Source organism: Alligator mississippiensis, chromosome 1 (genome assembly GCF_030867095.1).
Source record: "Alligator mississippiensis isolate rAllMis1 chromosome 1, rAllMis1, whole genome shotgun sequence".
Taxonomy (NCBI): domain Eukaryota; kingdom Metazoa; phylum Chordata; order Crocodylia; family Alligatoridae; genus Alligator; species Alligator mississippiensis.
The window spans coordinates 128,981,078-128,993,457 of NC_081824.1; the positions used below are offsets into that span (position 1 = coordinate 128,981,078).

The following is a 12,380-nucleotide window of genomic DNA, read 5'->3' on the forward strand; positions in this document are numbered from 1 at the left end:
AACAATGCATTCACAAAGCCCAATTCAGCACTGAATTCTTAATTTCAACTCCATTTAGATTTAGCAGTTTTGCCAGATAACAGAAATTAATTACAATATAGATTTGTTATATGAGCAGGTATCTTTCTAATCTAAGAGATCTTTTTTTCAAGGCTACATTGAGATTAAATATATTTATTTTTAGTGCTGAAAATCATGTTTCCAAATCAGTGCTTAAGGTTACACGTTATACAAGCAAGAGTAAAAATCACTGCCAAAATCTAGCATTTCATCACAAGTTTCATACAAATTCCAGTTACCCTATTTATTTGGGTTAAAAGAAAATAAGCTGAAAACAAATGTCCTTTTCTAATACTGATAATTTATGAGCAAGAAAACAGCACAGTTATATCATTCAGCACCTGGCTTCAGTCACCCAGAAGCTAAACTGATTTTTTTTAAATTTACTAGGCAGCATTTAAAAAAGTAAATAGATTTAAATGCATATTACAAAACTGTCAAGAACAGTGCCCCAGTGTATTAATACACCTTGGGGCAGGTTATAATAGAACAAAAAAGCAAGCACAAGTCATGGCTACAACTGAGTTTCCAACATAAGCTCCAGTTTGGCATATCTAAAAATCTGCAAAAGCACAATATCAGCCTTAAAAATATTAAGCTAGGTCTGGGACTAAACTAGAAGCAGAGCAGACAAGGGGCTCCTGAAGTAGACACCCTAAAATGGATTACTGAAAATAAAAACAGCAAAATATATGGCAACTTGTGGCAGAAGTAAAGTATACAGAAAAAGAAAAACTATGCTATTATTGATCTTTTAAAGCAGTACCTGCTCCCTGACATCAGTTGCAACTTAAAATTCAGGGTTAAGTAACACAAATCCAAATATTAGAAAGTAGACAAAAAAAGAAATCAAAACAGGATTTCTTGTGAGACATACTGAAAACATACCCTAAAAGCAAATGTTCATATTTTTAAAAGGATTTCTCACAATTTTCTCCATTAAAAAAAATGGTATCTCAATCATCTTAATAGTTAAATGTATGTCCCACATTCCATCCCCTCAAATTGTGAGTGGACAATGGAAATGTTTGACAGTTTAACATTGCCTTCCTATGAGAACACACACATTGTGTTATTAAGTTACCCGATTCACATACCTGGTGGTTTCATGCCTGCGTTAACAGGTCTGGCTGCTGCTGCAACCATCTGTTCTCGACGAGGATCCTGGTAGCTCATTTTACTAATGAATTCAATTGCTGCTTCTATGCTACGGCTGTTAGTTTGCCTAAGAGCTTGTACAACCATATCCTAAAGGGAAAGTAAAAAAAAAAAGTTTGTTTTTTCACTATCAGAAGGAGAGAGTCAAAAGCCCTGCAGCTGAAATTCTGAAAATCCAGCAGGATTTAGCCAGGCATCCTCTATTCTAATAAAATTTGTGACTAAACTCCCTTTACCACTTCCAAAAATACCCAAAAAACAAACAAACAAACAAAAACAAAAAGCCTCTCTCTGAGCAAACTAAGTAACTGTACTAGCATCACATATAACCAGATGCTCAAAAAAAGGTTATCTTTTAAAGCATCACACTGAAAGGTACCTAACCAAGTTGTTCAAACCTCATAATTGCTATTACAATCACTTTGGTCATACACCTGCACATTATGGAGAGGCAATGACCTCTGCATAATTAAGATCGTAATCAGCGTCCAGTACAAAGCTCCAGTTTAGCCCTCTGTAAAGCTATAGCTTGAAAAAATTGCCTGGCTTGAAAACTGACTGATTTCCTTAATGTTTCTGAAAGGTAATGAGTAACAAATTCTACCTAGAAAATCTGAATTTTGTCTAATGCTCGTCTTTTAGTTCAAAATGGCTTTTAAACTTTAAACTTTCTATCTACCTATACTTTCTTTAAAACTAATGCAATGAAACTGTTTGAAGAAAACAGGCCAATACCAAGCAACATTAATAATCATCACTGCTGATAAATTTAGACCCTATTCTTTTTTTAGGTATGTAAAAGGAGGCTTCTACCACTGAACTTTGGTGTGAGGAGGTTCAAGAACTATGAGATGAATTTTCAAAGGAGCCAATTGCAGATTTTCAAATTCAGATTCATTTGAAATGTTCTCTGAGTTGCATTTGCTTAGCTCCCCCAGATTCATTTGAAATACTCCATCTACATGATTAAATATGTTGTCTTCTACTGACTCATTGCAACTTTGGAAAAAACAAACAAAAAACAATATGAAGGGCCTTTTTACAGGTAACAATTAAGGAGATTTCATGCACCTCAAATGATAAAAGCTCATGGGAAAAGACCAATCCAGTTCTGCCAATGTATATTTTAATACGGAGTTTAGTCAGCCTGTAACAATAGCTAGTTTTGGTCCCTCTAGTAACTACAGCAAGCATTCTAATGCTTTAAAAAGTTTAGGATTAATTCTTTTTGAGATTATTTAAAAACAAATGTCTGAAGACATCTCTTACTGTGAAGCAGTTTACATTTCTGCACCCCTCCCATCAGACATGGAATCACATTACTTCATTAATTTTTTTTAAAAACTCAAGCAGATTTAACCTGGGCAACCACTTCATCATTTCTTAGTCTACAGCAATGAATACTTTATAAATGCCAGTACATTTGATATTGCTATTGGTTCACATTATGTATACTTTTGAATATACAAGGAAAACGCTGCCTGACAACTAGACACATCCTTCACCATTGAACATAATGTAGAAGAGAGAGCCAATAGAGAATGCCTTATAACTTCCAAATTTGTAGTCAACAATTTCAAATAACCAAAGCAAGCATGCTGAGTTCATACATGATTTGTATGTGCTGATGAGCTGACTGTGCTCAATTCTTACAAGAATATTAAGGAGATTTTTGCCCATACAGCCAATTGATTATTGTTTTCAAAACCATTAGGGAATAACAGATTTTAGTTTCTAGATATTATTTGATAAGCCATTATTTTTCTCTGTTAATGTAATAACCTAGTAACCTATTTATATATTTAAGTAGTCTTTATTTACCTATATATAAAATGTATTTACCTTTATATACCTTACTATATAAAATACTAAATTAAAAATGTAGGCACACAAAGTAAAAAAAAAACTGCAAAAAGATTAAAAATAGTTACAATTCATGTTGCCATGACAATAAAATTATCCTGTTTGCAAAATTTAAAAGAAAATAAAACTTATTTAAGGGCATCAGATCTTACTACTCACATACCATTACAGCCCAGAGAAGTCAGAGAGGGCTCTCAAAGAACATAGCATTATCCAGCACAAAGAAATTAATACTTTGTCACTACACATAGCTGTCCCAAAGTAAGACATGATGAGAATAGTAATCAACACAAAATATTTCTTAGGGATAATTTATATACATATTAAAACTGACCAGCTTCAATAATGAATTCTACCATAAAGATACACAAATTTGACACACAACTAAAAAGACTAGGGGTGCATTGATGAAGATTTTTTTGACTGATACTGATGGCCAATTATTAACTAGCCATATCAGCCAATACTGATAGCCAATTCACAGGAATGCAGCACGGCAGCTTGGAAAGCAGAGTCCTGCCAATAAGTCTGTGGGAGAGGAAAGGGGCATGGGTAGGGGGGAAGGTCAAGGCCCCCATGGTGAGGGAGGGAGTGGAGCAAGAGCAGGCATTGCCACGCTGGGGCAGAACGCAGGGTGGAGCTGCAGGCGGCTCATCCAGGGAGTGTTGGGAGGTTGGGCAGCTCCCCGCTGTTGGATGCACCGCCAGAGAAGGCATGGGGGGTCATATGTTCCTGGATCTGTGCATGGGGTGAGGGTGGGCTGCCTACTACAGACTTGGGGCCAGGGGTTGTGCCAGGCTCCCCACAGAGAGGGGCTAAGCCAGGGCTGTGCTCAGGATGGGCTCAGCTGCATGGGGTGGGTAGCAGTGGTGGTGGCACTAGGGGGAGTCTTGGGGACCTACAGCCCCCCAAAATTCCCTGTAGCCCCTCCTTCCCAGTGCTGCCACCGCCTGCCCCACACAGCTGAGCCCACCCCACCTACCCTGTTGATTCTGTTTACAAAACTGGAAAAAGTCTTGAATTAGAGACATACAGGTGTGCTTCTTCATCAGCTGATAAAGAAACAAGCAAAACCTAATGTAGATTTTTTTCATTATTTTTAATATTTCTTGTAACTAACTACAACACAGTAACACACAAGATGCATGAGAGCCCAAACTCAAGCAAGCCTTGGCAGCCAAGAGAAGGAGAAACTGAGATTTATATATTTAAATGAACTAGGATCTTGCTCAGTTGTATTTTTTTAAAACTACAGATTTGAGTTCAGCTATAAATTCTGAATCCCACCCCAGTCTGGAATGTTAAGATAGGCAAAAAACCTTTTTTTTCCATATGGGCAGTCATGGCTAACTCTTAACTACACTTACTTGAAGTATTTACTTACATCACCACTGAGCAGAATACTGCAACATGGCATACAAAGTCCCTGCCTAAAAAATTTCAAGTAAACTAGCACAAAGTATTTTGATTCTTTGGTTTATTTAAGAATAGCCTGCTACTGTAGCTTCTGGTCAGTGTTGTAATTAATTATCAGAACCATTCCTTCAGAACTGCATCTTGACAGTTTTAAATCAATATTCATGTGACAATATTTTTTGAACATGGAGGATCTGAGATCTGCACTCATTCTGCATGCCAAGTTTTGTGCTGATTTTCACAACAAATGCAAGTATAAATGACTAATTAAATCCCACTAGTATTCATAAAGTTATATTGTAAACATACACAAAGTTGTCTACATGATTATTTTTTTAATCCTGGATTCCCAGAAAACAAATATTCTGTCAGTAGATTACATCAGATTCTTTCACCTATTAAAATGAAATAATGGAAACAAGTTCAAGAGATAGTGGAGTAGAGGACATGATTTAAAACAACCACAAAACAATCATCTCAGCTGTATGCTTATAACAAGCTACAGTACAAACTTTCAAAAGACATCCTTGTGGGACTTCACTACAATTTCTATACTTTCCCTGAAAAGACACTACTTATATCTAAGTTACATTTTATTTATGCATATTAATTGTCCAGAATAGTAAGATGACAAATGCAACTGTGTATTATTACTCAGTCAACAACACCAATCCTTTTTATTTTCATATCTAAATTGCTGCCAATTACAAATTATTAAATGCTAGTTTAGAAGAAAAGTAAAAGCATTTCAGCCTTATTAATTACTTTTGGTTTCCTTACTATTCAAGAACTTGACAATTCTTAACTGCAACATATTTTGATCAGCCTAATGCAAAATTCCATTAGAGCACTCCAAGGAAAATTCCAGACTTTGAGAAGTTTACTCCTCTCTACACAAGGGATAATGATAACAAAAGCCAACTAGCACTAATCTTATGGAAAGAATATATTATTCTGGATGCAGGGGAGGGGGAGGGGGAAATGAGGCTATTTTCTGCCACTAGTAAGTTAATTGTTTTTTTCCTATTTTTTGCTAGGTAACAGTTAAAAACAAACTGGCATTTCAGGGAATCAGTATGCCAATCATACATATGCTACTTAAACTGTAATTACAAAAACTTCATACAACTAAAGTATGTATTTCTGTAATATCTGGCAAAATATATATCCTTAAAATAATTTTACCTCATCAAAACCAGCAGCTTGTAGGTCTTGAAGCATCTGTCGATTGACATCAGAAGTTCCTTTGGCTGAAGAGTTGGTTTCATTTGCAAAAGGCAGAAGGGAGTTTCGAATTTCCTGCAATGCTTTATGATACATTACAAATTTAGGGGGATTTCGGCCTTGTCTGGGATCTTCAGTTGACATTTTACCCATATTGTGTTCAGCCTTGGCAGCATCTGAGGGCTTAGGCAAATTCCTAAGGCTCTCTCGTATTTCTTGTAACATTTGCCGGCTGCTGCCAGTGTAGTTACTGGCAGGAAAAGTCTTAGGCCTCATTTGTCTATACCCTTCTGGCTTCTCGCTTCTCTTCATGAAAACATGTATATAAGCAACTGCCACCAGGATTCACAGACACGAAATTCAAAAGTGGCTGGCTGGTAATTTCCCAACTCACTTTCAAAAGCAACAATGAAATATTCTCTATTGCCTGTGGTTCCAGTTGAGCTGAAATTCTTTCCGCCCCAAGTCAGCTACCCTGTAACAAAAAGCATTCCAGTTACACATGCAGCTACCAGCAGAAAGTTTATTTGCAATGCATCTGTGCAACATTTCATCTATATTTACTAAAGCCATCATAAGCAACTTGTTATTTAGGCAGTCTTTAACAAATCTAAATCACAGCATATTTGGCCTCCTGCTGTCAGAGCTGCATCCATGCCAGGGGTTTTGCTGGCAGAGCTCTTGGCTGTGGTGCACGATCTTTTTGTACCTCAGGATGACAGAATCTCTGCTAACATTACCCTGTAATGTAGACACGTGCCTAGAAGACGAGAGATAAAAAGGAAAGAAAAGGAGAAACAGGAAAAGTAAACCAGGACTGATTTCCCCATTGCTAGTACCATTCATCCTGATGGCCGTCTTAACCTGTTACCTTAGCACCAGTGAAAAATTACCAAAGTTGTATACATCAAATGGAAAATAGGGTATCGAGCAAAGGATGGAGACTAGAAATATGGACTCTTATACGCTATCGCCAAGCTTTACCACTACTCAAGCTGATAAGCTGATCAGGTAAATTTAGATCTCCAGCATATTATCAGTTTGTTCTACATCTCGGTCCTGCTTCACACTTCACATTGTGTATTATCTTTTTTAACTAAACTAACTTTTAACTAACTTCCTTTTTTTAACTTTTTATAAATACTGTTTTTATCCTATGCTACTGTCAGAAGACCAATATCAGCTTTATTCACTAGGATGTAGGTCTCTGACTTGGCTGCAGTCCCAGAAGTAACATTTATATATGCTGGCACTTATGAAGTAATCAACTTTAAATAGTCTGCCAAGGTGATGATATGGTAAAAAACTAGGTGCAACAGATTTTGTGCTATTACAGTACCAGAAAACCCCAAATCTATTTAAAATTAGTAAATCTGAATTGAATATAGAAACTGTTTTTAAAGAAATATTTTCCCAGTGTTTTGTTCAAAAGCGTGATAATAAAGTCATGGATTTTCATTAAATGTTACCAATGAAAACTATAACCTTAGTCTATATGCTTGAGTTATTTATGAAAAATTTTACTTCTTGAATCTGGACCTATAATGTACATGGAAGTTTCAAATCACCTTGTTGGAAACAATATCTTAATATGTTGGTATTACTTAAGATGTACCCAAAGATTTTTTTAAAATGTAAGCAGTAAACCTAATTTTCAAGCACCCAAGCACATACCTCACTAAAGCAAGACATGGTCATTGTAGTGCCTGAATCTGGAGTTAGAAAGAAAATGGAGAAAAATCAAGGGAAAGGAAGGACACAAAGTGACACTTAAGGCCATATATTAAAATAAGAAACATACATGTCCCTTGATGGTTCTTTTATTATTATTCCACTACTCTGAGATTTCAAAACCAAAAAAGGACCACTATGATGATTTAGTGTATTTTCCTATGTAAGGTAAGCCTAAGAACCTCACCCAATATCAGCTGCATCAACCCCTAACCTATTTGAACTAGACCATATTTTGTTAAAAATCTTAAGCCAGTGATGAAGAATCTACCACCTCCCTAAGCAAGCCAATTTCATATCTTAATAGGAGTATAATGAAGCAATATTCACACTAATAATAAAATGCAAGTCTAGCAAAAACTAAAAGCACCATTCTTCCATACCACGGGGGACGTGAGCTCCTGCCACAGTGACCAGATTCTTTGGGTTCCCCCTTCCTCCTCCAGCTTCTACCAACTGGTCCCGCTATTGGCAGCTGGTGGCAGAGTAGGAAAGGGATGGAGTGCCCAGACTGTGTGCACACCAGGGGAGAGTCTGGGCTGTTTTGCACTGCGCACACACAGCAAAAGAGTGAGCTGGATTGCCCTCACTGCAGATGGGCAGTGCATGTGGCAGGGATGGGACCAAGATGTCTGTGTTGCAGGGAAAGGGAGAAAAAGGCTCCCTTCCTGTGTGCGTGGCATGCGGTTCACGTGATTTGCAGCCCATGGCCTGTCCTGTGCCTCAAAAGTTGAACACCCCTGCCTTCAGATGATAAGACAAATTCTGTGATGGGCTTGCATGCTCTTATACCTGAGAGTACTAGAATTCTATATAGTTTTTCTAAAGAGGAAAGGTTAGGTATACCAAGAACCTCTACATGCATTATTCTAAAAATAAGTTTCTGTTTTGATGGAGCTAACACAGAAATAATTAATTCTGTGTGAACACACACAGTCAACTTTTAAAGACTTGTAAAATACAGTTAAGGAAAACCATAATGTGCATGCTACATGGCTAATTTGTGCTGTATATAAGCAGTTTGCTGATATGTGCAACAAGCAAGTCTGGTCACTCTCATGGAGCCATGCCTTGATCAGTGTGCATCTTATAAAGAAAAAATTGTGTAATTCCTGCATCATTGCAGGACAACAAATTCATTCTATGGGCAGCCTAAGGTGCAAAGAACAGTGCACTCTAGTGATGTCTTGCTTTTTTCTTCAAAGCCAATTGGGAGAATGGTAGAAGTGGATATTATAAGCCTTTTTAATTTCTTTATTACACACAAAGGTGACTTGAACAAATAAAAACACTCTGCTAATTTAACTTCCCAGAAAAATCACTGGAAAGTCAAGCTTCATCCGCCTTACTTTGGAGAATCCAGACATTTACAAAGTGCAAACTCACTCCTTCCTTAAAGGACAGGGAAAGGAAAAAAAGGTTCACTCTTATCAAGAATTTGATTTAAACCGATGTGTAAGTTTTATTAAGTGAAATGCTTTCTTTTATTGGACCAACTGCTTGATTGGGAAAGGAGTCCAATAGTCCAATCTGGCCTAGGGGACCAAAGCAGTTTGATATCCCTGCTATAAAATAATGTAATAATTTGATCACTGTCACGCACATGCAAGGACAATTAAGCTTCCCTAGCCAACCTTAACATGGGTCATTCTTAACTAGAAATTTTAACATTAAAAAAAGAGTAGTAGTTGAAGGGAAACATGATTCAACTGAAAGCATGTCATAAATGTGACTTAAAGGATAATTATGCTGAAACAAATTCATTTCTTTAATCATTATTTACCTTAATGTCTTTATCATAGAATCTTAGAGAAGTAGGGCTGGAAGGCACCTCCAGAGGTCATCTAGTCAAGCCCCCTGCCTGAGGCAGGATCAGCCCTATCCAAACTCTCTCATACAAAACATAATCTTAAACCCTACATAATACATGTAAGAAAAATCAAAGGTCTCAATCAACAATGCCAAGAGACATCATCCCTCCCCCCACCACTGCCAATTTATTATTGGCCCAGATAATGGTCAAGGGTTGTTTTTGTACATTCCAGAGATTGCATTAACTGCTTCGCTAATTGGCTATGAAAGAAAATGAGGTGGAGACATACACTAAGAGAACTGAAAAGAATCTCCACATCTAGGAAGATGACATGCAGGGTTTCTCCCCTTATCCAAAGTCATATTAAAAACAAAAAACACACAACAGGCTCAATGGCTCAGCCAATAAGGAGCAACATTTTATTAGTATTTTGGTTACCAGTTAAAATTCAGCCAAATCTAGTAGCAATCAGAAACAATCATAATCTAATGAACAATAGGTAAACTACAAAACCCCCCCAACAGATTCTTTTCACTTCTGATGGATAGATAACCACATCAGAGCACAAACACAAAATTCATTCTTTTATCACACGTTTATCCTTAAACCCCTCACCAAAAAACCTTACAAGGAATTTTCATAACACATTCACATAATCCTGGAATTCCAAAGCAAAAAAAAACAACCTATTTACTCCACGCTTGCATGCTTTTCCATAATTTTCTTTGCTTTGTTAATCAATCAATCACCACCTTGTAACTGAGGCAAACAAACACAACACCCTTAAGATCAGTGGTCAAGCAAATAGGGCACTTAAACAGGAGTCAGGAGCCCTGGAATGTGCTGTTTATTCACCTCTATAGGCTTACAAAGTGACTTTCCTGCTTCAATTTCCCCCTCTACAAAATGAGATGGCTATACATACTTTATTTTGTAAAGGGATCCAAGATCCTTAAACAACAAATGCTGTAAAAAAAGTGCTGGAAATCATTTATTATTCTGTTGGTGGTTTTAACCTTACTGGTCAAAAACTAAGAGGAGCTGGGAACTAAATTGCTTTGAAGCCAATTTAAATTGATGCCTCCAGCTTAACAAAGTACAAGGAAGCAACAACTACTGTCATTGTGTGCGATCTATACATGAGCGGCACATAGGAAACTTCAAGCCCTAAGGCTGCCAATTCATCACCTTTCACAAACATTGAATTTATACACATTTTAAAACAAAAATAAGTTCGCTATGTGGGCAGTACTCCCCATAACTCATGGGAGACTATTGCCCAGGACCAACCCAAATGGAGGAAGGGGGTCTCAACACTTTGAAATCTCATGACAAGAAATGGAAAAGCAGGAGCAGCAGAAATAGCATGTTGGGGACCAAATAAAAAATCCAGTGCCACCCACCCCACCCAGAAACACATGTCCAAGATGCAGCAGAGTCTGTCAATCCCAGACAGGCCTCATCAGCCATCTCTGGACACGCACATAAAACAACCACTGAAGACAATCAACCTTGACTGTGAAGAATTACAGAAGATTTACCCTGAACTTGGAGTGGATGGTGGCCCCACCTGCAGTGTGGCAGGTGACCGTGGTAAATATATTTTCAGATGCATCAATCTCTTACCACACAGTTCTAATACACAGTGACCAGGGTAGAGATATTACCAGATCTATCTATCCCTTTTCACGTAGTTCTCTACCCCTCCATGCGGCTGTATCACTTATCTCCTCTTTGTATTTTAAGGAGACCAAAACCAAGGTAAGCAGCATCTCAGTTTACCAGCCCAAACTTCCAAAAAACATTAGCTGCTCACAGAAGCCTTTACCAGATTCTCGATACACCACAACACACTGGATCGTCAATGCCGCTACTGTCCGAAACAAGAAGACAGGGAGCCTGGATGGCAGTGGCCCAAGGCAGTGGTTCCCACCTTTTTTCATACTGCAGACCAGCATGGGAGCAGGATCGGGCACACTCCCCCTGGGGGCTGCCCCACCGCCCAGCTTTAACCCTGCATGTAACTGCCTGCAGCATAAGCCACTCACCCAGGCAGACAAATGAGGTCGGAGCAAGGGGCTCATACCACAACCCAGCTGCCAACCCTTTGCAGCTTGGTACCGAGGCACAGACCGGTGGTTGGTAACCTCTGGCCCAAGGCCTGCCCTGGATGGCAGCTGCGGGTCGCGTGCCCATACAGCTGCATCTCCTGACAGCAGCAAGGAACCACAAGAACACCCCCAACTTCACAAGGACGTGCCTAAGTTTGCCAGGCGGCACAAGACATTACCGAAGCCGAATAAAAACCTGCTGACGTTTAACCACTGCACAAAACAAAGCAGGCGAAGACAAATATGCAACTGCAGCACCCTCCTCGCTGCCTCTGCAACCCAACTCGGCCCAGAGAGTTCAACGAGACTCCTCACCCCCACCGCCTGCCCATCCCGCTCCAGGCCGGGCGCCCGGGGAAGCACAGCGGAACGGGCCCGCAGCGACTGAGGCCAGGCCCGCCCCCACGGCGATCGCGGCAGCAGGGTCCAGGCCGCCCTAGGGCAGGGGGCGGCGGACCCCGGCTCGCACCCACCTGAGTGGCGGCGGCGGCGCGGCGCCCCGGGCCCGGGCGCGCGGGGAGCGGCGCCGCGTCGGTTGGCGGCGCTGGCGGCTCGTCCCCTCCCCCACCCCCCCGTGGGGCTCAGTTCCGGGCCGCCATCTTGTCGGCGGGTCCGTCGCCGAGGGCTTCCCGGATGTGGCGAGATCCCGGCGTGCCTTGCGCCACCGCCCCTCGGAAAGGAATACTTGCTGCCTTGGCGTTCCGGGCCCGCCTGAGGGGCAGGCCCGCGCGCGGGGGGCGGGGCCGGTGCCCCAGCCCCTCCCCCTCCCGGCTACTTTACGTGCGAACCCTCAGCTCAGGGCGGGTGAAGTTCCTAGGCTGCACCTCACGTGGCAGTAGCCCCAGCACCAGGGCCCTTATCGCCGCAGTGGTTTCATGGCAGTACCATGTGCTGCTGGGGCTTTAGGGGAGCGTAGCGCCTCTCCCTGAAGTCTTCTGCCCCATCATCCCTTCCTCGTTTTATCTTTATTTAGGGCTCCGAGCCTAACGCCGGGCGTTGTTTTA

The 12,380-nt window shown here is 40.3% G+C and overlaps 1 protein-coding gene across 2 annotated transcripts in view; it reads right to left on the bottom strand.

Moving 5' to 3' along the window:
- Positions 1-11,975, bottom strand: part of LATS1 (large tumor suppressor kinase 1) — a 31,291-nt gene extending 19,316 nt beyond the window's left edge. Inside the window, exons 1-3 of one of the 2 annotated variants that reach the window (XM_019488335.2) lie at positions 11,850-11,975; positions 5,683-6,196; positions 1,158-1,308 (exon numbers count right to left, since the gene is read on the bottom strand). In XM_019488335.2, coding sequence (XP_019343880.1) covers positions 1,158-1,308; positions 5,683-6,033 — 502 coding nt within the window. In that variant the 5' untranslated portion in view covers positions 6,034-6,196; positions 11,850-11,975. The remainder of the gene's footprint in view (positions 1-1,157; positions 1,309-5,682; positions 6,197-11,849) is intronic. The other variant, XM_019488336.2, reaches the window with a different exon arrangement.
- Between the last annotated feature and the right edge of the window lie 405 nt (positions 11,976-12,380).